This window comes from Sciurus carolinensis, chromosome 19, assembly GCF_902686445.1.
Source record: "Sciurus carolinensis chromosome 19, mSciCar1.2, whole genome shotgun sequence".
Classification (NCBI taxonomy): Eukaryota; Metazoa; Chordata; class Mammalia; order Rodentia; family Sciuridae; genus Sciurus; species Sciurus carolinensis.
Genome location: NC_062231.1, coordinates 13,638,742 through 13,665,391, shown reverse-complemented (window position 1 = coordinate 13,665,391; position 26,650 = coordinate 13,638,742). Strand labels below are relative to the sequence as shown.

Genomic DNA, 26,650 nt, shown 5'->3' with positions numbered 1-26,650 from the left:
CACTAAATGGAAGAGCTTTGGAATTAGGAAACTGTTAAGGTACAGATGAGATGTCCCCAAAAATTTCATGTCTGAGATAGTGCAAGAATGTTTAGAGATGAAGTGACTGGATTATAAGAGATATGACCTAATCAGTACATTATAATCAGTACATTAATCCACTAATTGGATTAACTGGGCCATAACTGTACAGAGGTGGGGAGTGGCTGGAGGAGGTAGATCACTGGGGATGTGCTCTTGGGGTTTATATTTAGTCCCTGGTAAGCAGAGATTGCTCTGCTTCCAGACTGCCATGCATGTCCTGAATTGCTTTTCTCCATCACACCCTTCCACCATGATGTTCTTCCTCACCTCAGGCCCATAGCCATCGGGTCAACCAACTGTGGACTGGGACCTCTGGAACTGTGAGCCCCAAATAAACGTTTCCTCTTCTAATTGTTCTTGCCAGGTCTTTTGGTCACTGCAACGAAAAATCTGACTAAACCAGAAACCAGTAAGAAATTCTGGACTTTCTGAAATGTTGTGGTTAATCAAATCATCACTCTATAAAGAGAAGAACTATGAGTTCTCTTTGCAAAGCAAAAGAGTTATTTAGCTACAAAACTAGAATTTAAACACATAATGTCAACCTCAAATGGTTACAAGAATCTTTCAGAGATACCCAGGAAATAAAATTGATTTTCCGAGACTTTGTTCTCAGAGTTAAAATAGCTTAGGAAGAAAAGAAAGCATATGCTTTTATTTAGTGTTTTTTTTTTTTTTTCCTTCTTGCTGTAAATTTTACTATCCTATTATTTTCTTAAGCTTAAAAATATCTCCATTCTCATTCAATAGCCCTGGAGCAATATGCCTGGCAAATTCACCATCACCCATGCATTAACAACTGAATTCTCCATCAACAGAGACTGAAAAAAAAAAAAAAAAGAAAAAAAAAAAACAAGCAGAGAGCCAACTCCAGGCTCCCCATTCACTTGAGCATTTATCAGTAAGTATAAATAAATGGAAGGTTTGGAAAGGGCATCTTGGAATCTATATCACATTTTTTAAAACAGCATGCATGCATTTCCGAGTTCACTCAAAGTAAACCAAAGATGAAAACAAGTATTATTGTAGTTGGGTATTAAAAACAACATGGTATCATCTCCTGAGCCACTTATCACTAATTAGCTGCACAAATTTGGCCACTTGAATGGTTTGCTTTGTGGTGCAAGGGATCAAACCTAGGGCCTCACATATGCTAGGCAATCACTCTACAACTGAGCTACATGGGCCTACCATGTATAATTGCCTTCAAGGCGATTATATGATATGTTACCATTAATAGCACTACCTTTTGAAAAAAAGTTAAGGGTTTAAGTTAACAAATTCATAATACTGCACAGTCTACTTTTCAAAACACTTTCACGAGATCATTCCATTTGAACCTCATTTGAAGCAGTTTCAGCAGAATTTAGTCCCACCAAGAACGACAGAATACAAAAAGGTTAAATAAACAACATGGTTACTACCCCTTGAGCAAGGGTCAAAAGATGGGTCTCTGGAACATTATACATTCAGTCCAAAACTCCATGATTTTCTACTTCATAAGCAGTGTATGGTTGCTGCAAAATGGTCAGAGTACAGGAAAGGCAGGAGGCCTAGGACACAATCCAAGGGAAATTCCATTTGTGAAACAAAAAACTCAATGGAAGCCTACAGGAGACCACGCGTTGTTTTCTAGTTTCTGTGCCCACAGGGATGGACATGGCAAATTCCCAACTCTCTGTAGGGCTTAAGTTCCAACCAGGGACAGAGAAAGGCCATAAATAAATACATAATATAATATCCGAAAGTCACAAGTGCTATCAAGAGAAAAAGCAGGTCACGCAACCTTGTAAAGGCACTACTCTGAGCATACGCTAACTACTGAAGAATTGCACACTTTAAATGGGTGGATTATATGACATGCTGGTTTTGATATCTGAATAAAGCCACTTAAAAAATAGAGTTTAAAAATTTTTTTTCTTAAATGCAGACTAAGGGAATAGCAAAGTATTGTGAAATAAGGTAGGCAAGGTATTAAGTGTTACAATTTTATTCTATTTTAAGCACCAAGTTAAGGCAGCAAGTTGACCACAATTCCCCACTAAGCTCCCAGAAAGCCAACAGCTGGACTTCTGAACTCAGTAGTAGGGCACTTGCCCAGCATGTCTGAGGCCCTGGGTTCCATCCCCAGAGCAGGGGGGAAACTAAACAGTAATATGATTGAAATAACCTGAGTAGGCATTTACAAAGTATAGTCTTAAATAGAACATCCTGCCTCAATGACATCAAGTAATCAAGTCCAACACATTTCCAACCATCTTTTCAGTTTTAATCAGAATGCAATGCGCCAGAATAGGTCTGGAGCAGGCTACAGCTATGACATGTGTGCTGGCTGTACTCACAGGGTCCCAGGGTAATTTGGGTGCTTATCCACATCTATGGACTCATGCACCCAGAAACCAGCTCATGTATTTGGCTCAGGTACTTTTCTTAGTGGGTGGATGTGCTGGAAACCAAACCCATAGCTTCTTGGATGCTAAGCACAACTACATGTTAAGATAGTTTTTAAAAATAATAAAATGCTTATACACATGTAAAATCCTGGGAAGAAAATAAAAGCATGCAAATAAAACATATAAGTTCTCTGTTTCATAAATGTACAAAAAAGCTCATAAGAACAATGCTAGGTCCAACAGGTGAAAGACTAATTTGCCTAACATCTACATACTGACTTGTGATAACAACCAAACTTATTTTTAGATTTCTTTCTTTAGAGATTAAGCAATCTACATCATTTGGTTAATAATTTTCAACTGAAGCAAATACATTACATAAGCTATAACCAAGGGAGTTGAAAAATCTTACTCCATAAAACTAATTGTTAACTAGACTAATGTTGGGTTCACCTCTATGAGATGCTCCAACTTGATTTGGGCTTTTTCCTTATATTTTAGTCTCACACAATAATACATGCTTTCCTTACATTCGAATATATTTTGCTTTTTAGAGAAACCATTTTATCACACTTTATTCCTTACTTTCACTTTTTCTTAGTTACACCCCCATCTGACCTTCAAATCCCAGAGAGCACCAAGAATTAATGAGTGGTTTAAAAAAATTCCATGGATTTGCATAATCAAAAAATAATTTTAAAACACTCATAGGCTATTAATCTGAGTTAGTAATTAAAGAAGTACAAAAGAGTATGGCACTGAAATATATTCTTTTATCTACTGAATCACAAATCATAAGAGAGAGAGGCCAATGTCCAATAGAGGTGAAATTAATATAAGTATTCTGTGGCACAGTAAATTGATATAAAACTTTTAGAACGCTATACTTTTAAAAGATATTTAAGAAATAATGTTCTTTTACCCAGCAGTCTTCTTCCTTGAATTAGGAAATAACTAAAGAGAAGAAAAATGCTATAGGTAAAACATGGCCAATATCTACAATTATTTATAAGCAAATCATTTAACAAAAGGTGTAATAAAAAGCAAATTATATCAACTCAATGAACTATTATGCAGCTATCAGAGCACTGTGAAATAGGTTAAAGCATTTGGTAATTTTACATGGAATCCATTAACTTTTTGTAAATAGAGAAAAAAAATAAAAATCATAATCCTGCTGGGTGCAATGGCTCACACCTGTAATCCCCGGGGCTCAGGAAGCTGAGGTAGGAAGATTATAAATTCAAAGCCAGCCTCAGCAAAAGCAAGGTGCTAAGCAACTCAGTGAGACCCTGTCTCTAAATAAAATACAAAATAGGGCTGGAGATTTTGGCTCAGTAGTCTAGTGCCCCTGAGTTAAAGATTCCTCAAAGCCACCTCCAAAAAAATCTTACAACTAAAATTAATACATGCTTTCTACTACATAATACACATTTTGGGCAGAATTAGTATCATATCATGAGTTTTGTTTTAATGTTAAGTATTTAGGTTATGTTCAATATTTCATAAAACCCACAATAAGCATCACGGAGCAAATCTCAGATTACTTTCTTGGGATACATTTCCCAAAGTATAACTGAGTTATTTAAGCACAAATAGTGTTTTCTGGGTTTTGTGTATGTTTGTTTAGAGATACATCTCACCATGTTCCCAGATTGGCCTTAAACTCCTGGGCTCAAGTGATCCTCCTGCCTCTGCCTCCCCAAGAACTGGGACTATAGGTACATGTCTCTGTACCCAGCTGAAGAGTGTACTAATTGGTGAGGATGGGTATGATTTGTTAGATTAAAAAAAGAAAAGACTACAAATTCTTTAATATAGTACATCATGAACAAAAATCAGGAAAACTAGCCAGGTGTAGTGTAATCCCAGCTACTGGGGAGGCTCTGGCAGGAAAATCGCAACTTCAAGGTCAAACTGGGCAACTTACCAAGATGCTGTCTTGAAATTTTAATTTAAAAAAGGGGGGGAACTGGAGGGTGTAGTTCAGTGGTAGAGCATTGCCTAACGTGCACAAGACCCTGGGTTCAATCCCCAGCACCAAAAACCAACCAACCTACCAACCACACAACACACAAGTAATCATGTTTTAAAATTTCAATTAATAAAATGAATACCAGACCCAGTGTACACAATTGTAATCCAAGAGACTTGGGAGATCGAGGCAGGAGGATTGTCACATTTGAGACCAGCCTCAGCAATTCAGTGAGACCTCCCCCCCGTCAAAATTTAAGAAAATAAAGCAGGGAGCCAGGGAGCTGAGGATGTAGCTCAGTGATAGAGCAGTCCGAGGTGCATCCCCAGAACTGCAAAAAAAAATTTTTTCCCCAATTTAATTTGTATTCGTATTGTTTTACAATCTAAATGAATAATTCCTTGGGCTAGCTTCAACAACAACAAGGAAGCCCTAATTACTGAATTTTAATTCTCAAGATCTGGGATCCCTACTTTGAGTCACACAAAACAAAATGCCTCTGACTCACAGCTAAATTCTTAATACCATGGTATTTCTCACTCCAGAGATACACAGTATTAATTCTGGTCAAATCACTTTTGGGCAGGAACTCCCTTTGCAGGCATGATATTCCTTTCCTGTTAAACTGGCTTTCAGTAGCTGTGACCCTTCAACCCACCACCCCAATCCAGTTGTGGGACATAAGAGAGTTATAACTCTCTATTTCTCTATGTTTGAAAGTTTTCATAACATTTTTTTAAAGGCTTAAGTCTTCTTCTTTTCTTTAAATCACAGCAAGCGATGTTCCTAAGAAATGCCACCTCATTTTTGAAACATGTCCCATTATTACAAGCATGTGCTACTTTGCAGTTGTACGATAAAATCTCAAAACACTACTAAATTTATATCTCTTAAGAGAAATAATAATGCTCAATTTAAAATGTAAAAAAATTATTTTGCTCTAAGTACTACAAAGAGATTCTTTGGATGCTCGGAAGAGTGAAAAATGATACCCTCATCATCCATGGCCTCAGCAGGGAGTGGGGGAGGTCACAAGGGTTGCAATGCCATGGGGACACAACACATGAGCGCTGTCTGAAGTACAGCCCAGTAGGACACTAAGATTTATCTCATAGGGACAGCAGGGAGGACGGTGGGCAAGACCCCTGGCCTGTCCCAGGGGCCACCATTCAGTCACCTTCTGCTTGCGCACAGCACTTGTGCCAAGTGACCCAGTAACCTTCTCCATAGACAGGCATGATTAACTCTAATGAGTCCATCTGGTGTTCACCAGCAGGAGCACAGCACAGCAGGAAGGATATGCACCACGACAAGTCTGGTTTCCCATCCTTTCTCCACCATCAACTTGCATTGAGGACACAGGCACAAGCTCTACAGGATGGAGGTGATGCTGTGCCTCCTCACTTAGCATGCCCCCAAACAATACCTGCTGAATGAAGGGATGGGCAGATGGAATCCCTGCAGGGATTAAATGAGATGATGTTTGTGCCCCTACTATGCAATAGGTTCTAGGTAAATTGCAGCAGCTTTCCCCCACCATCTCCCCTTCCTATCACTTCCCCACAGCTCCATCCCTGCCTCACCCTCCTCTGCTGTGCTGTTCTACCCCAGGAGGTTGTCCATCCCCATGGTGCCAATCATTGTGCTCTCTGAATAAATTCCAAATTCATGTTTTTAGAAATGATGATCTAATCTGACACTGATAAAAGTTCAGCATCTTTCCCCCAAGAATTAGCTCTTCTAAAATTCTCCTTTTTTCCAATCAACCAATCAAAATTAAACACCTACTATGAGCTCTTAACTGTGCTGGGCACTATGATAAAAATTGAGAATATATGACTTTACACTTAATAATGTTAACACATACTGGGAAGTAATATAGTAACAATGTGAAACAATAATCAGAAAACAAGAAGTTATGAATTCCACTAATCGAAAGATGACTTAACCCACGAAGTCCCCAGTTAGCAATTCTGCCAGTTTTTCAACCAAATTGACACAGGTGCATTAAAATAAGTAGAAAATCATAATCTAAAGTTTATTATGATTTATTATCATTGATATCAATGGTATCAATGTTAATGAACATTATCAGAAATCATTCACCTATTTTTTTCAATAGAACAGCACTCTAAAAATATTAATGCTTAGCTCAAAGTTAACACAAGAGCTACATTTGTTGTTCAACTTGAGTTTTTTAGGTGTTCCATAAATGGGACTATGGGACCTAACAGCTTAACTAAAAATTCAATTATATATGACAAAGACAAGAATCAGAGAACAGTTATAAAACACATAAATATAGCTGGGTGCAGTGACACATACCTATAGTCTTTGCACCCAGGAGGATCAGGCAGGATCACCTGAACCCAGGAACTAGAGGCTAGCCTGTGCAACATAGCCAGACTCCGGAAGATGAAGAAAAAAGACAAGACATGGGGGATGTAGAAAGTATGTCAAAAGTAATAGGGGAGAAGAAAGCATTTTGATAGGATTAGAGAAAAGTTAGGGAGAATTTGTAACTTTCTTCAACTATTCCCAGGTGGAAACTGAAGAGACATTCTGAGTAGCAGGAAGTGGTTATGGAAATGTAGGTTTCCACTCAACAACTGAAGCATTCTTTCCCTCAGGACTGTTTGACAACTGACACTGTCTCATCCACAGTCCCACTGCTGGGAAGTTTCAGCTCCCTGTGGTCAACTGTGGCTTGAAAATAGTAAGTGGAAATTTTCAGAAACAAGTTTTAAAGTAACTTTTCTTAGGGTATATTGTTTTATTAACTTCTTATTGTACGTAATTTATAAGTTGTAGAAATGTACCATGCATCGTGCATGCAGGGTTTGAAACTCTGCAGTTTCAGGCATCCCCTGGAGGTCTTGGAATAGAACTCCTGTGGAAAAGGGGAGAATGCTGTAACACACCCTCCACCTATCACGTTCAAGCACAGGGCAGAAGCCAAACATCAGGAATACTGCATGGGCACCCCCTCATGAGAGGGGAGAGTGACCATAAGGATCATCCAGGTCCTGTCCATCCTATAATCCTAAATGAGGACCTGTGTGCAGAAGTCCTCACAAGGAAGGAGTCCACTGCAAGCAGGGATCCCCAGAAGGCAAGCTAAGAAAGAGATCGGTGGTGGGGAAGTTACTCTCAGGATCAGCCCTGGAGGTGGAGGGCAGAACAGGGAAGCAGAGGGGGACTTTGGGCTAAGAGACAGGGAGAGTAGGGGCTCATCCTATCCCAGAGAGAGTTCCAGAAGAGGCTGACCCCAAAGAGTCAGGACAAGAGGACTAGCTGGACCTTTATACCCTGCCATCCATCAGGCACTGAATGTGAACTGCACCCAGAAAGGGACACGACCTCAGGAGACTGGGCTTCCACCACCTGAGGGCCGAGATCTAGTGCTGCCGGCTGACAGGGCCAGGAGCAGGAGAGACTGGGCCATGCGGCACACATCTCAATCCCTTACAAAGACTTAGGAAAGCTTTTGTGTACCAATTACTTCAACAGGATACCACATGCCCAATGTCAAACCAGCCTCAGTGTTTCACAAAATTAAATTGTAAAACATTCAGCAGCTCAACAGAAAACACCATGGCGCATAAATATTACAATTACAAACAAATACAATAAAGAAGGAAAAAAAACCTACTTCCATTCTTATGAATAACCCACTTCAGCCTCCGCTGCCAAAGTTTCAGGGGCTGAGAGTCCTCAATTAGGACACTATGGTTCTGCAAATACTGAAGTTCAGTCATGGTCAAGGGTAATCAATAATGCTAAAATTAAACATAAAGCTAAACTTTTTTTAAAAAATCCTTCTCTCCCTTTCAAGGGAGGCAAGTAATTAACTTACTGGTGGAAAACACATGAAAAACCACAGCATCCAATCTCAACTGATAATCCTCTTACTGATGAACTTTAACCATGCTATCCCCCCTGCTATTAAGATCTGGACATTCATTTCTTTATAAAGTTACCTGTGGCTCACATCTATGAAAGGTGAGTATCCACAAATGAGACTTCATAAATCTCAACTGAAACTCAAGTTTAATACCATGAAAAAAAAAAATCAAATTCAGAAAACAAAATGCAGTATGTTTTCAGAATATGCTTGCTGCAAGGACAGTTACTCCACATTTCAATTCCATACACTTGAGAAATTAATAGTCTATCATCACAACAAATTTACAACAAATTCTGAAGAACAGACCACATTTGGTTCAAACAGAGTTGGGATGCAAACCTCCACAGGCTTTCCTTTTGCTTGCCAAGTTTGCACTTACACTAAGAGGGGGAGAGGGAACTGGGTTGCAGATATGGGCCCGGCCTCAAACCGAATTATTTCAAAGGCTACCTCTTTGGTGACAAGACTGACTGGTTTGGGGAAAAAAATAATAATGAAGTTTAAAATACAGAGAGATGAAGAAAAGATATTTCACTCGCAAAGAGATAAAGATAAAGTAGCTTCTTGTAATTTAACTCCCAAGTTTCTTCTGAAAGCCGAGACAGAAGGAAAACACTGAGGAAAAGTGGACCTAAACTGACACAGCAAAGCAAAATCTATGAAGCCCAGGAACATTTAAAGAAGGCAAATTCAGATCAAGGGAACAATAAAAAGAAATAGGTTCATCTGAGCTGCTCAGTGGATATTGTTATAGCAGCAATTTAAAACTAGTACAATTGCTCATTAAAATCTCTCTCTTGATAGATTAGAAGCAAGGCTCATGTAATGATGCATTTTAATGATTGCCTATACAAATCAGGTCATCAATAAGAATTCCTGAATGAATGAAATCTTATAAACACCCTCATTACTTTTGCTACAGGAAGAATTATATTAGAACCAGTATAGATTTTATTTCTTTAGTAGGCTTTTTGTCATTCAATTTACTTTATCATTCCCTGATCTTCATTTGGCTTCTATAAATGTTCCTGTAATAGCTAGACCTCTGTAATCTTGTCTCTTTTAAATGATAACTAGCTTTGTCACAGCAATAAGTACATCAAGTTCCCCAATTATATGTTCAGTTAATGTTTTTATAGCTTCAGATCAGATAAATTAAATACACAATTTTATCTTAATTGCTATAAAATCAGTGTGTGTGTGTTTTAAATCAGTGTTTACTAACAATGTGAACCTTGAAAAAATGATTCGTCACTTTCCCCTTTGTGGAAACCTGTAATAGAAAAAGTTTAATTTTTACATGGTCTAAAGCTGTTACTAACTTTTAGGTATTGTCCTCTTTAAGACTCTATCAACCGTTTGTTGTTCTATATTTTAAATATATATGAAGAATATAAGCTTTTTTAAAAATATATGTAAGTTCTTTAATCCATCCAAAATTTATTTTGTTGTACAACATGAGGTAACCCAACTTTCTTCCAAATGACTGGTCAAAGTGAAAACATAACCTATAGGAGAAAATATAAGCAAATCATAATAGATGGTGAGAGTATCTGGATTATATAAAGAGCTCTTACAACTCAATAAGAGAAAGACCTTAAAAAAGAGGCAAACAACTTAAGGGGCTAGGGTCATGGTTCAGTGGTAGAGCACTCGCCTCCCATGCCTGAGGCCCTAAGTTCCATCCCCAGAACTTCCCCTAACACACACATACACACAAACATGAACATGAATAGACATTTCTCCAAAGAAGATATACAAATGGCTAACAAGTATGTGAAGATAGTCAATATCACTCATCATTAGGGAAATGCAAATCGAAACCTCAATGAGATAATGACTTCATATCCATTGGGACTGGACATAGAAGAAATTCACATGAACACTGGTGGATGAAAGAAAAACAAAATAAATGTGTTCTCTCCATACAATGGAATAATACTCAGCCTTAAAAAGGAAGGAAATTCTGATAGAGGCTACATATAACATGGATGAACCTTGAGGACATGTTAAATAAAATAAGCTAGTCACAAAGAGACAAATATTATGTGATTTCATTTATATGCTGTATCTTGACTAATCAAATTCATAAAAAGAATGAATGGTGGATGCCAGGGGATAGAGTTTGGGAGTTTGCAGTACTGAGGATGGAACCCAGGGTCTCATTCATATTAAAAATGTACTCTATCCACTGAGCTACAGTCCCAGCCTGGAGAGTTACTATTTAACAGGTAGAATGTCAGCTTCATAAAATGAGAAGAACTGTGGTAACTCAGCTACTCAGGAGGCTGAGACAGGAGGATCGCAAGTTCAGGGCCAGCCTCAGCTTCAGTAACTTAGTGAGATCTTTCTCAAAATAAAAATAAAAAGGGCTGGGCATATACTGGTTCAAACCCCAGTACTGCACCCCCCCCCAAAAAAAAAGAACCCAAGATGATAAATTTTGCATGTATTCTCTCACAATTAAAAAAAAAAAAAACTCCATTCTTCATGGATCTAAAATTTTGCCTTTATATTTCATTCTTAGAGGTATCTGTTAATATTTCTGGACTTTATTCTGTTTCAATTACTGCATTAACTTTCCATAATTACAACAAATAACTGAGATTATTAACCTATAAAAAGTTATTTGAGCTCACAGTTTTGGAGGGTCTGATCCAATTGGACCAGTTGCTGTTGTGTTTTGGGGTTTTTTTGTTGTTTGTTTTGTTTTAGCAATGCTAAGGATGGAATCCAGGTTCTCATGCATGCTAGGCAAGCACTCTACCACTGAGCCACACCCCAGCGCTATTTCTATTTTTAAAAGTTCACTAGTTAAAACCTCAGGTTCAGTGCTACTGGAGTTGTCTTGTTTCCTTGTTTCACCATTAAACATATTCATCACAGTTTTCTAGTAGATAAGCCTTTATCCATTTAAGAAAGTTTCTTTTTTGATCTCATAGAAATTCAGAGTAGAATGGTAGTTTCCAGAGGCTGGGGAAGAGTAGGCGGTAAGTGGGGGTTGATTCACAAGTACCAAATTACAGTAAGAGAGGAGCAAGAAATTCTGGTGTGTTATTGTATAGTAGGGGGACAATTAGATTACAATAACGTACTGCACATTTCAAAAAGATGGAAAAAGGATTTTGAAAGTTCTCACCATGATGGTGAATGTCTGAGGAGACAGATATGTTCAACTTGATTTAAACATGACATAAAGTATGCATGTACCCCACTGATAGGTATAATTTATGCTGTTATGTATCAGTTAAAATGTTAAAAAGTTTCATTTGATTTAAATCTTGCTAATTTTTATCATGAAAAGATACTGAATTTCATACTCTTTAGACTTTGTCATGAACACTAACTGGATTTTTCTTTAGCATAAAATAATATAAATAATTTATCACATTAAAGAGTTAAGGTTATTGAACCATCTTTGCATTCCTGCAATGAAAATGATTTACTTGGGTGTGTGTTATGTTAATTCTGAACACACCTGAATACATGATGTTAATTCTTACACACTGTTAGACTGAATTTTTCAATATTTAATTTAGTATTTTCATATTTACAAGCAACACTGATTTATAATATATACATGTTCCTTTCCTTTTCTCAGTGTTAGTTTCTCAGTTTCCAGTGTTAGTACCATAGTGCTGTTACTTTTAGAAGGAACAAAAAAGTGTTCTACAATCTAGAATCATGTTATAATATAGGGAAATATGTTTCTTGAAGATTTGGTAAAATTCACCAAGGAAACTACCTATGCCTCATATCTCTAGCTGCTTTTCAATTTTTATTATGATTATTAACCAATTTGTTTTCTACCTCTTCAAGATTCAAATAAATCTGCCTATTTCATCTACATTTTTATTGGTATGTGTGCATATTTGTATATTATTGTCATCTGTACTCACGTCCCTTTTCTCATTTCTAATGGTCTATGTAACTGTATATTCTTTTTTTCCCCTAATCAAATTCACCAAAAGTTTAATTTGTTGGTCTAATTTTTTTAAAAAGTTTTGGGTTCTATTTTCAGATTTACTGGTTTATTTTCATTTTAATTTATAAAGATAAAAGCAGAGATCAACTTTTTCTTTCAGAGAGGATTAAGAGGTATATTGATGATAGGATGCAAACTTGCAGAAAAATGAAAATAAAATTTAAAAAGAAAAAAATGGACCTGTAATCCCAGCTACTCAGGAGGTTGAGGCAGAAGGATCACAAGTTCAAAGCCAACCTGGGTAACTTATGGGAAACCTTGTCTCGAAATAAAAAGGGCCAGAGGTGTAGCTCAGTAGTAACATACTCCTGGTTTCAATTCCAGTAGAGGGGGAAAAAAAGAGTGAGAGAGGAAAATTCTTTTTGGATTTGTTTTTCTGTTGCTATTAGTGTTGTTCATTTGACTTGTTTCATTTCTTATTTTTCTAATAAACATATCTTTCTCAATATTTCTTTGGCCCCATTCTCTAGAACATCTATCTGGCGAACACGGAATCCTAGGTGGATCTCCACGCCTACTCCTTTCCTTGTCCCACGTCACTCCTTGTTTGGCTCTACATTCTGCAAAGTTCTGTTGCCTATCTTGCAGGTTGCTAATTTTGCCTGAAATCACACCTATTTGATTCTCAGAGGGAGTTTTTCAGTTCATTATTGACATATTAAGGTCCCTGAACTTCGCAGTTCCGAATGATCTTCATTCACAGCAGGTTACTTTATTCTATCACAAGTCTCTTGACGATAACAAAATGTTTTTTAGCTTCTCATACATCTCTAAAATTTGCTTACTCTGAGCTTTTTCTTTGTTGTGTTTATTTTTCTCAATTGTCTGGTGCTCCTTTGATATGCATTTGTACTGTAGAATAAAAACTGGACCAATCAATGAGGGTAAGGAATGCAAGCTTCCTCTCCAGAAATTAGGACTCTCCTAGGGAACAGGTGTCCAATGATGGACTTTGCTTTAAAATACAAGAAAGGTGAGCAAGGTTTGGGGGTGTGGCTCAGTGGTAGAGTACTGGTCAGGCACATAAAAGACCCTGGGTAGGGGCTGGGGAGATAGCTCAGTCGGTAGAGTGCTTGCCTTGTAAGCACAAGGCCCTGAGTTCGATTCCCCAGCACTCAAAAAAAAAAAAAAACAAAAAAAAAACAAAAAAGACCCTGGGTTCCATTCCCAGCACTGGGGGGCGGGGAGTATGCAGAATTGGGAACAAACAAGGAGGCAGGTTGGGAAGTGAGAGAAAATACACAAACCACCCAAAATGAATTCCTTCTCCCAGTGGTGAAGAACTTTCACAGATACCATCTGTTAGAGAGCTAACCTTTCCTTGCCTGCAAGTCTTTTTTCTCAGGGATGGGGCAAGAGGGGTGACCACGGCAATGTGAAATCATACTCTGCTTCTCTCTCAGGTCCCTAAGACCAACTCCACATAACCTTGGCAGACAGGGCACTCGATTTCTTTAGAGTACAGTTCTCAGCCAGGGGTCACTGGAATAAATATAATACTTCAGTGTCTTAAATATTACTCCAGGCCCCTTCCTGTGGGTAGCTGTTTTTCACTGTAAGCTCTGCTTTGAATTCCCTTTTCTTCTGCACCTGTGTTTTGAGCTATGCTTATTTTTTTTTTAATTTCATTTTTGTTTTCCTTTTGTTGAACCCATCTGTTTTCAGTTTTCTAGGAATTCTTCATAATTTAGTTTACTGAAGGTAGGCGCTCCTAATTTTCCAGCACTTTACAGTTCTGTTATTTTTTTTAGTATCTATTTTTTATTCTTTTATTTTTTATTCATTTATTGGTGGTGCTGGGGATTGAACCCTGGGCCTTGTTCATGCGAGGCAAGCAATCTACCAATGGAGCTATACCCCAGTCCCTATCTTTTGTTCTTTTAAAGGATTTTGGCAATGGGGAAGTTATATGCATAGGTTAAGTTGCAACTTGAATCTGAAAATCTAATTTGTCCTCTGGAAGTATTATATGAAATATTCTTTAATTCTAACTGTTTTGATCATAGGACCCTAAACTAGCACTCTGCTAGGGAACTGGGAAAAAAAAAAATCATTCTTCTGAGCCCCTAGTTTCTGGTAAACAAAACCAGTTTTGTTTTTTTTGTTTTTTTTTTCTGTACAGTTCATTTAAAAGTAAGTGAGTATGTCCAACTAAACAGGATAAGTTCCAGGAAAGAAGTGACATTTAGGTAATGTTTTTCCAGGTGAGAAAAAACACTGTGTTTAATGAGAAAGGCAATCAGGGAGGTGAAACTGTAACTTCACCAGATTTTAAATGGGAAGATTTAATCGTTTCATTTACAAGGAATCAAGAGTTTGATATAATAAAGAAAAAAAAAGGCAGTCACAACAAATCTAAAACCACTAAGGATGTAAAAGCTTGATTTTTCAGACTCAATTTGATTTCTCTAGGAGCGGAAACCCAATGGGTATTGCTTTGACAAATTTTATCCACCACAAATGCCAAGTCAATGAGTATTGCATAAAAGTGTGACATAAATCTTGAAGAAAGCAAAAGACACTGAGAAAAATCTGAATGGGAGAGGTACACACATATCCAAATTAATTTCCTCATGGAGATAATGGCAGACCTGGGAGTTAAAGGTTAGAATGTCACTGTTCTTCAGCTTGAAGAGTTGCTTCGGTAATTCATGCCACAGTAGGAGAGGGAGAGAAGCCACAGGAGGTTGTTTAAAAAAAAAAAAAAAAAAAAAAAAAAAAAAAAAAATCTGGAGATGGGGGTGTAGCTCAGCAGTAGAGCACTTATGAAGCATGCTCCAGGCCCTGGGTTGATCCCCAGCAACAAAGAAAATTTTAAAAATAAAATCCACTGTTATTTTAGGTTTTACTTCTAATGTATTGGGACAAGATCTGGATAGATGCTTACTGGTCCAATCCTGGCCAAAGAACTACTGCTTGACTTCCATAGAATTTTAAAACTCTAGAAATGTATGTAAAAACTGGAGTTTCCAGTTTGTCTTGATCAACCACAAAAGATGACAAACCCAGTCCCACATTCCCACAGAAAAAGCAGTTCACTGGAGCCATGGGCACACTGGCAAATTTTAACAACTATCTCTCTACAGAAATAAAAATATCTATTTTTAAAAAGTTTTAAAAGCCTTTAATATGTGCCTTGGTGTAAATATTCCCTCAAGGCTGATGGAGTTCCCAACAGGAATCCTGTGCTTGTCACCAGCCTGTCCAACCCCCACCCCCCACCGCCTCCCTTCACTTTCAAGAACTCCTGGGCTTGGTCCAAGTTGTCTTGGATACACTATCATGATAAAATCATATGTAAAATCTTTGTTTAGGTACCACATTGTGGGGAAACACTGAGAAACCAGGGCTGGTGAAGAAGACAGTCATGATGAGGGGAGAAACATCTGAAAACCAGGGTTGACTGCACTGGAGCTGTTCCAACAATACCTGTTAGGGGAGAGAGACTCTCAAGCTTCAGAGAGAAGGCAAGACCGATAAGGAGGTTAAGCACCGAACTGGGTTGGGGTGGGGAATGCTTCATCCCAGAATTCTTGACTCTCATATTGCAATTTGAATTGCAAAGGACATTAAAATAGCTCACAACATTTTTATGTGTATTAAAGGAAAACATGGATGAAAGATTGAGATATATGCGTCTAAAGGAAACATAATAAAAGAGTATCTACTGAGCTATTCAAGGGAAGCAACTATTTTCAACACCCATTATGCTAATTAACAAGCCATTTTATTTTCCACAGTAGAGATCCACTTCTAACACTTATCATGCAAATTTGATCTGATAAAAAAAACTATTAAAAAAATAGCAGAGGCTTGCAACAGCTGTCTCTGGGGGGAAGCCCTTCCGATTAAATGCCAGATGTCTATCCTGGGATGCAAACTTTCGTTATAATAACTAACAACACCTAGAGACTGACTTAAATAAGCACATAATACTACCAGACTTTAGGTTTCATGTTTAACGAAGATGTTTTGGTTTTGGTGTGGTTTTTATTTTGTTTTTGTTTTTAAGGAAAAAAAAGAGTAGTGGGAGATGGTATTTTTTGATGGCATTGTCCACAAAAGAGAAGCAACTGAAAGCACAAAATGTATCACTGGTGGCTGCAATATTTAGAAATCACAGGAAATTCAGTTTTTTGGAAATGCAAAAGGAGGCTTAGGAGGCCTGGAGGCATGGCTCAGTGGTAGCATGCATAAGGCCCTGGGTCTAATCCCTGGCACCACAGAAAATATAAAAAGGCTGCGAACACAACAGCAAAGACAGCTCCTCAAGACATTGTGATTTCCTACCTTACTTAGGACCTTTGCTACTTCTCTCATGTTAACTGCTTTTCTGGTGACCACCACATGTGACTGCACATTAGTGCACCGAGGGGAAAGAACACATTCCGGTTTTTTCTTTTTTTTTAATTCTAATCTTCAATTAGACATCTAACTTCTCCAAGTTTCATTTCTCTGATACTTCCCACCCAGCCTACTTGCCAAGACTCTTTCTATAAAAATCAAAGGAAAATGTTTCATATACTATGTAATGGTAGCCAATGGAAATTTGCATATTATACGTAGCAACAGTGATCACTATAATGACTCATTTTTGCTAGTGTTAAATAAATTAATTTCTTAAAGAGGAAGCTTACACTCCAGTGGCTTTTTTTTTTTTTTCCATGACAAATGTTGATTACCAGAGATTCAGGAAGCTGAGACAGGAAGATCACAAATTCAAGGCTCAGTGGTTAAGTGCCCCAGGTTCAATTCCCAATACCAAAAAACAGAAAATGTTTTTTAAATGCCAACCATACACACCAATGGGGAATGATTGGAATACAAAGGAGAATGGAACAGGACTCCCATCCTCAACAGGCATAAGATCTAATACAGACTCTCAGAATGTCAGATCACCCAGCAACTATAGCCATTCTCCTGAGGCACAATTAACTTGCCTCCACTGTGGCTGAGCAGTTTCTCATTACTTAGTGAAGCAGCCCGTGTCATCTGAACAGAGTTCCTTTGAGTTTACTGAGGGACTTACTAGAAAAGAAAACGCAACATAGAGTGAGTGAGATTCTGGGGCAAGGTGCTCCAGAGCCATCAGTAGGTGAGAAGGCAGTTACAACCAGGGAAGTCAAGGACAGTTGCTAAGGACAAGCTGCCATCCATGCTGAAAGTTTGGCCAATTCCAGAGAGTTACTATTTTGGAAATGCTATTTCACTGGCTAGGAACACTTTTCCAAATGAAAATGTCTTTGCTGTCTTATCAGCAGGGGGAGGAGATATAGGAGTTCTGTGTATCATGCATGTGCTTTTAAATATGTGCATAAGTCTACCATGTACTCTATCTGTAAAAACAAATAGCAGATTGAGGGCTGACATTTCAGAGCCAGGCTACTTCAGTTCCAAAGTGGGGCTTGCCACTACCAACTATGTGTCTCTGGGCAAATTATCTGTATCTATAAAAGTCCATTTTCTTTATCTATAAAATGGGACTGATTATAGCACCCATGTTTTGTTTGTTTGGCTGTGCTGGGGATGGAACCCAGGGCCTTGTGCATGCTCAGCAATCACTTTACCACTAAGCTACCTGTGGTACCTGCTTAACAGACAGGGTCACTAGGAGAAAGAAACAAGACAATATAGTAGTCCTTAAACTGCAGTTCACACACTGAGGCTCAGGAGACCATGAGAATTTTTACTTTTGTTATTTCAGTGAAAATCTTTTAAAAGAGGTGATAGTGAGCATATTCTGAATCACATGCCTCAAAAACCAACTTGTGCCATATGATTTCAGTGACTGCATTTTATTCTTCATCTGACAGAAGAAGGGCAGAAACAATACAGTAAGCCCCCTCAGGAGTTTTAGGATACAAAGGTAAAAATCACCCACAGAGGTATCAAATCTGTCTCCAAACATCAAACAATCACAGAGTGAAGTCCTGAATGAACACTACAGGGCAGGTCAGGAATAGAGTATTTGCCTGGCATGTGAGGTCCTGGGTCCCACACCAGCACTGTGTCACCACGACAGAAAAAATAAAACCCCAAATTGAGGAAGGAAAAGAACTCAAAGATATTGTTACACAGCGCTGTTTGTAGATCTAACTTTTCTAAAGTGTAACTTTACAAAACCAGGAGTCCCTGAAAGACAAACAGACACTAAGAGAACAGCTACACTTTCCTCCTAGGCTCACCTAATGGATCTTTACAAAACCAGGAGTCCCTGAAAGACAAACAGACACCAAAAGAACAGCTATGCTTTCCTCCCAGGCTCTCCTGATGCATCTTTACAAAACCAGGAGTCCCTGAAAGACAAACAGACATCAAAAGAACAGTTACACTTCTCTCCTAGATTATCCTGATGCATCTGTCCCAAGAGTTCCACAGCACTGACTTTCAGCCTGACATAACAGCTGCTGGGAAACAGGAGCCCATTAGGGCTCTTTCCCTCACTAAGAGCAAACCATTCTGCCCAGAGTCACCAAGACTCTGGTGACTGGGCGGGAATGATGTCATTATATTGTTCTCTTCCTAGAGCACCAGGAACTTGGCATCCTGTCAGTCACCGTCACTGCTCCATTAGAAGCAGTTCCTCTTTGCTCTAAGCCTGTATTGTTCCTAGCTTTGAATCAGTGCCCAAGAAAATGGCCCCTCCTCTACTGTGAGGCCCTCATAGCTCCCTCTTGAGCCCTGCAGTATGTCTGGCTGCTGCTGCTCACCACCTCCATGGCACTGGCCTCCTAGACCATGAGGAGACTCTGATCCATTCCTGCCTATCTGAACACTCTGGCTTGTTTTATTTTCATGGTCAGATCTTCCTAGTACACACAATGGTGCAGCAAAGAGTAAAATATCTCATAAAAGAGAGATAAACCTAATCATGTTTTTACAAACTGTAGGTCTCAATTCATTAATGGATCAGATCAAAGTCATGATGCATAAATTACCAGGCTGAGGCAGGAGGATTGCAAATTCGAGGCCAGGCTCAGCAACTCAGTGAGGCCCTTAGCAATAAAAGCTCAAGTTCCTAGGAATTCTTTACCTGGAAGGATGATGGTAACTGATGCATCATTCACTTTCAAGGAGCCTTACCAAACAAGGAGTTAGAGAAGTTCTGTGAGCAGATGCAAAACGGACACTGGTAGCTGTGTCACTGTGTCCTCTCATGCCATTCTTGTGGCTCCAGCCAGCCTGATCAGGCTTTTTCTGACATCTGCATATTCATTAGACTGGATGAAAAAGCATTAATCCCTCCACTCAAGCCCTCGAGAACAAAGTTGCACTTTTCTCACAATGATTTTATCTGGGTGTTGTGTTCGGCGCCTATAAAACCAGCGCCTCAGGAGGCTGAGACAGGAAGACTGCTTGAGCCCAGAAGTTTGAGGTGAGGTTGGGCAACAGAACAAGACCCCATCTCGAGGTAGGGAAAAAAATAGATTTTAATACAAATGAAGAAGTCAGCAACTACAAGATATTATCATCCAGAAGATACATGAACAAAATTACCAAAAACAAAAGTGCTGTGTAAACATCACAAGAAGATAAGGTCGGTGTTAATGACCACACTAGGTATTGTTTTGAATATTGGTGTAAAATGCTCTGGTCTCCATTTTGATCAAATTTTGCTACTTAAATAAATAAAGCTGGAAAAAGTCAGGGACTTGCTAGCACCAGTATGAAGGATCACTGACAGATTCTTCAAGCACAGGAAACAAGAGCAATCACAAGTCGGATTTTCATTCTGTACCTTCCAGAATCGGCGTGCATGCTGATGAAATCGATGTCTCATGAGCAGTGGGATGATTATTTTAAGTAAATTTATTCCTTCTAGGCCACTGAGATAAGCGATGATTGAGTTACTTCAAAACTACCCTTTCATGATTCACTTCAGCTCTGCAGTTCACTGTTGGAGATTATTTCTTTTATTCGCGGCTAGTAGACATTTTGAAGCCTTAAGGCCATCAGGTATTAGAAACTTAAGTCAAAATGGGTACTGTTCTCTTCAAAAGGCTAGAACAATGACATCCTCAAAAATGCCCAAGTTTTTGGTTCTCCAGGAGCCCAAGAAAAGTGAAGAGAATCATTTGGGGTCACTTAGATGCACTGGGAAGCCGATCTCAAGGAATAGAACATTTCTGTGTTCGTAATAGGACACCCAAATCAGATTATAGACACAAGGCTTTTTTGGAAGTGTTGGGGAGAATGTTAACCACCCCTAAAGTTTAAGAGCAATTTATAACAAAAGCCAAAATAGAATGAATCTAGGGCAAAGAAATCTGAGTCAGGTTCAACTTACCCAGAGAAGTCAAATAAATCTACTGGAAGACACTGAACTTCATGTTCAGTTGGTAAGGTATATGAATTGGGACAAGCTTACACAATGATACATTATTATCATATTAGAGTTCTGAATCTGACAATGGTACACAAAGCTGGGCAGTAAGAAAATCCCTTTAAAGATGGGGCCCAGGTACACTAACATAGCTCAGTGGTCCAGCACCTGCTTAGCATCCCCAAGGCCCTGGGTTCCATCCCCCGCACAAGAAAAAAAAAACATTGCCAACATGTTAATAATAATAATTATGGATATCTTTGAACTTTTTTCCTCTTCTTCCAATGTAAAAAATGATACTGAGAAGCTGAAACCATGACAGAAGGATTCCGAGAACACGCCACCCCATTCCTGAACCGACTGAAGTCAACAGAGGCAAAGGAAGAAGGTTCCAGAGGAAAGTCAACCCTGATTATTCTGGCCTTCCAGATGTATTTATCCTTATTCTGCAAAAACACCACTAGGTTGGGTAAAACTCAGTCTTCTCTCCCTTGGCAATCTCTGCCTTTTCTCTGAAAATGGCTCTCCCACATAGACCCATCTCCTCCTCTATACGCTCAGCAGCTGCAGCTTATGAACACACTGTTCATAAGCAGAGGGACGGTACCTTCTTCATCTTTATCATTCCTTATACATAAATGTTTAATCATCACTTACAGGCCAGATGTGGTGATGCACACCTATAATCCCAGCAACTCAGGAGGCTGAGGTAGGAGTATCAAAAGTTTGAGGCTAGCCTCATCAACTCATCAAGGCCCTCAGTAACTTAGCAAGGTCCTTTCTCAAGGACCTTGAGAAATGTGGTAAAGTTCAGTGGTAAAAGATCTTTGGGATCAATTCCCAATACCAAAAAAAAAAAAAAATCTTTCCCAGGATTGAAATAAAGTGATCCTAAAGCTGAACCAGGAGAAAAATTGAAAAGGAAGGAAAAAGGAAAAGACAGGGAGAGAAGAAATTCTTTTACTCCTCACACTCAAGGTTTTATACAAAGAGCCACCTTGAGGTGATTACTTCTATCTTTCATTTGTATAAACAGTATTTTGCTTCACATATCCTAACTACATTCAGACATTATAAAACAGAGAAAGTCAAAATATTCTCCTGTGCAAAAACTTCTAAATTAAGCATGTTAACATTCAACAAAGTCTGTAAAGAGCTATCCAGTCAGTCACAAGTATTGCCATCTTGGAGGCATAAAGCCTCTAGGGCTTAGATAATAGCCTTTAGCCACTTCTCCCTGGCTCAGTGTCCTTGGGAATGACACTTAACATCCCTGGGCTTCAATTTCCTTAGTAAGGGATAATTATACCTCACCATGAGGCAGTTACAGCCTTCCAACAATCAAAGGCTAACTAGAAGTGAATTATATAAGAGGCTAGGGGAAAAAAACCTTAATGACTGCTTCATCCAGTTACTACTCCAATGACAACCTCGTGTGACCAGTGGTAATGGTGATGGGGGGGGGGGGGGGGACACACACAATGATACTGAAGACTAGAAAAAAATCCCATCAGAGGATCAACAAGGAGCCAGGAGAGAAGGCTAAAAGGTAAGGCTGACACTATACACAGTACAGTTCATTTGATCTCACAACCCTTTATAAGCATGTATTGTTATTTCATGTTACCATTGAGAAAACTGGAGCTTAAGAGAATAAGTCTAACAACCAGTAACAGGGTAGATCTAACATTTCAAGCCCATGCTCTTTGCAGCTGCCAGTCTGGTAACAACCAAACTAGAGAGTATCTCATCTTTGAGAATGTATAATGTACAGAAGTTCAACCTTGAGTTTTTGTTCTTAGTATTTTAGTGCTTACTTCTGGAGATGCAGCTCAGGCTCAGTGGCAGAGTGCTTGCCTACCACGCATGAGGACCTGGGTTCCACTCCCAGAATAGCAAGAAAAAAAAAAAAAATAGAAGAAGAAGAAAAGTATTGCTTAAAAACAAGAATACTTGGTCAGTCACAATTGAGCACACTTGTAATCCCAGCAACTCAGGAGGCTGAAGCAGGAGGATTCCAAGTTCAAAGCCATCCTCAGCAACTAAACAAAGTCCTAAGCAATTTAGCAAGACCCTGACTCTAGATAAATATAAAAAGGCCTGGGGATAAGGCTCAGTGGTTGAGCTCCCTGGGTTCAATCTTGGTACCAAAAAAAAAAAAAAAAAAAAAAAAAAAAAAAATTTTTTTTTTTGTCCTATAACTGAGAGGTAGAGCCTAGCACAGTGAGCACTGAGTTCTATTCCCAGCAAGGAAAAAAAAAAGGTTTTGGTGCTTGCAAATAAAATTAAGGATGCCAAGCTCTTATATCTGAGGAAAACAACCAAAATCAACAGCATATGGTCACAAAGTCATGTGGAGAAGCACATCATTTCAATATGACGCCAAGAGACAAGAAGCACGGGTAAAAAGCACTCGAAATAAATTCCTTTAAGGAGGAAAAAAAAAAAAAAAGATTACTGACTTACGTTTTTCATCATCAGCATGGACCAGAGATGCTGCCCTGGACAAAACATCCAATGGTGTCTCCATTCCTGGTTGAACCTAAAAAGAAACAGAGAGGTGAGGGGGGGGGGAAATAATTTAAACAGAATCTAAAAGACTTTTTTTTAGAATTCTAGTAGTTAGCAGGACTAGGAGTGTAGCCCAGAGAATGTGCTTAGCATTCATGAGACCCTGGGTTCCATCTCCAGCAACATGATAGGGGGGAAAAAAAAACCTCTACTAGTCAATAGAACAATTCATTCGCTAAATGCAAATCATTTTTCCAAGGATGACATTCTTTCATCTGAAGAAACAGAAAGGTCTTGGTTCAGGAACACAGAAAAGGGTTAAATTCCATTCTGTCTACCAAGCTCAAGTTTGCCAACCCCAGGGAAGAGTTCATGTGAGTAATAAAAAGAGGAATATTTTGAATATTCATTCTCATGTTATTTGTGCTTATAAATGTTTACGTGCACAAGTAATGTGTCTGTACAGACATACCCAATAATAAATAGCATTCAGAACAAAGGTCTCTATGAACGCAGCATTACTGCCTGCCTGTGATTTTTGTGGTGGTGGTGGCAGTGGTAGTTGTTGGTTTATTAGTTTCCCCCAAAATCATTTAAGATTGAACCATCTTGTTCTCTCGCCTCCCTAAGCGGACGAGCCACTGTAGACCCTCTCATGGCAATAGCCAGGGCACCTGCATGACCATGTAGGTGTAGCTTCATATCTACAGCATGTTCATGAAAAGTTGTGTGTGAGAATTCCACTGGCAAATTAAATGGTATTTTAAGTTCATTGGGATTTTTATTTTTCTTCATGATGCTGGAGACAGAACCCAGGGCCTGTGCATGCTAGGCAAGTACTCTACCACAGAGCTATGCCTCCATCCCAGGAATCTTTAATTTTAAATGTTACAATTTATAGTACATATAGTACTATCACCAATGCTTAACAATTTATGTAGCACTACAATTTTTAGTTTGTATTTTTCTGCAGTGCTGTGGGATAAACCCAGAGACTCAGTGGAACCTTTGTCTTGCATGCTAGGCAAGTACTCTACCACTGAGTTAAACCCCCAGTCCACAGCACTTTTTTTTAATAAGACTGGATTTTTATATTTAACTCTGCTTCCTGCTGGGTGTGGTGGCACATGTCTGTAATCCCAGAGGCTCCAGAGGTTAATGCAGGAGGATCACAAGTTCAAAGCCAGCCTCAGCAACTTAGCAAGACCCTATCTCAAAATAAAAAAATAAAAAGTTCATGGTTAAGTGCCCCTGGGTTCAATTCCTGGTCCAAAAAAAAAAAAATTCTGCTCCCTTCAATTATAGCATACCTAGAAAGCAAAATTTGAAAAAGATTTCAAGGTCAATGAAACCCCTAGAAAACTAGATTGCTTTTGCCCAGTTTCCCTATTCCAGATTATTTAAACACACAGTGATTAAAGAATCATACACAACTGAGGAAATTCAACAACTGAGGAAAACCCATTCTTAACTGTACCCTTTGAAAACACTAAGCATTTACTCAGTATTTTCACCATTTCCCAACTATCTACTATGTCAGGGCATGTTACTACATGTGATAGCCCTGCTTTTCTATATAATATTCATACTTCAGGCCTTCAAAGAAACACCCTTGATCTTGCCATGTGACTTCATTCAATAAGCATGGATTACCCACCAGTTGCTAAAGGAAGGACAAATGAACAAAGACCAGTTCCCTTCAAAGAGCTTTCCATCTGCAGAGCAGGTATGTGTACAAGATATGTGATTCGAGTCTGTTTTTTCAACGCATTTTGTACTGCATGCTTGTATTTGGTATGAATAAAAATGTTTTTCTGTGGTAAGTAATTTTGGGGAACCCTGGAGCAAACCAAATTAAGCAGCATATTTTCCTGCCTTGCACTGTGAAGGGGACAAAGGCAGTGGAGCCAGTAGCTTTATGTACATGAAATCATTCAACTTCACTGACCATTCTTTGAACCTACAGCATCTCTTGGGGAAGACTTAAGGTAATATTAGGCTGAGGCAGAATGTGCAAGGGCCAAAACAGGACTGCAAAAAAAAAAGTTCTACAGAAATACAGATGACTTTTGAAAGACTTCATGGAACAAACAGAACCACAGCTCAGGCTCTGAAGAACGAACAAGGAGCTGAGGGTATAGCTCAGTTGGGAGAGTACCTGCCTTGCAAGCACAAGGCCCTGGGTTCAAACCGCAGCACCCCCCCCCCCAAAAAAAAAAGAATGAACAAAAGAACACAGGTTGACATCCCCAGTCTAAAAACTCCAAATCCAAAATGCTCTAAACTCCAATACTTTTTGAGCACCAACATGATGCCACCTATGCAAATCTCCACCTGACATCACATGATGGGTCACCATCAAAATGCAGGTACATGAAAAATACAGCATAAAATGATCTTCAGACCACGTGCACAAGTACAATGAGGACAGGAAGTAAGAGACAAGGATAGGAATTTAGATTGGGACCACATTGGGGAAGGATAGCAGATAATGATGGAGTTTGGCCTTGATTTTACAGGTGTGAAGGATCCACTGAAATCTCTGAGCAGAATAACTTACTCAATGATGCAGTCTATGCACATTGTTCTGGAAGCACTATGTAGAATGGAGCAGAGCCTGGGAAGCTAAAAGCAGGTAGTCGGTTGCAAAAAGCAGGCATGCAGAAGGCAAGGAGTACTTGAGTGTGGAGACAAGGGGGATAAAAGAAAACTGCAGAGAAAGAACTGATGGTGCTTGGCAGGTTTCGCAGGGGAGTGGAGTGTCAGAGAAGACCAAGTGCCAGGTGGGCAATAATGCCCTAGACCAAAATGATTGAGGAAAAATCAGAGGTCTGAGAGAAAAACATAGGGTGTTCACATCCCCAGGCTTCTTTATAAAACAAAAAAGACCATACTGAGAGTAAGGATTTGTCAACTGCTACAAAACTGACAGGAAAGGTCCACTCCATTCCCAGGAATTGGGTAAGAGTCTCTTCACCCCAATTGGTGTCCTATTCAGACAAGTACTGCGTTAAAAGTTGTGGTATTTGCAGATGTGATGGCTGACACCTGATCCCAGCAACTCAGGAGGCTGAGGTAGGAGTATCACAAGTTCAAGGCAGCCTGGGCAACTTACCAAGACCCTGTCTCAAAATAAAAAGGGCTGGGGGGGTAACTCAGTGGTAAAGCACCCCTGAATTCAGTCCCCGGTACCAGGTGTGGGGGAGGTGGGTCTTGTGAGTCTCAGCAAAGAATTGCTGATAAACATTCTATTCCATAATACAGTATTGAGGTTCACAATTTCTTGAATAATCCCACCTTAAGCAAAGGATAATGCTTTCAAAATTCTAAACCCAAATGAACATATATATTAACATATGCTTTAAATGAGGCAAAAATATGCCACAGAAGCAAAATAACCAACCATAAATGCATCAAATGATACAAAGAAGTAGACCTAGAATTCTGGCATAAGAGATTAGATATTTAAGTT

General features: G+C 39.0%; 1 protein-coding gene across 4 annotated transcripts in view; it reads right to left on the bottom strand.

Moving 5' to 3' along the window:
• Positions 1 to 26,650, bottom strand: part of Vgll4 (vestigial like family member 4) — a 139,638-nt gene that overhangs the window by 100,863 nt on the left and 12,125 nt on the right. For all 4 annotated transcript variants that reach the window (XM_047535013.1, XM_047535015.1, XM_047535014.1 and 1 more), the window contains exon 2: positions 23,134 to 23,209. In XM_047535013.1, coding sequence (XP_047390969.1) covers positions 23,134 to 23,197 — 64 coding nt within the window. In that variant the 5' untranslated portion in view covers positions 23,198 to 23,209. The remainder of the gene's footprint in view (positions 1 to 23,133; positions 23,210 to 26,650) is intronic.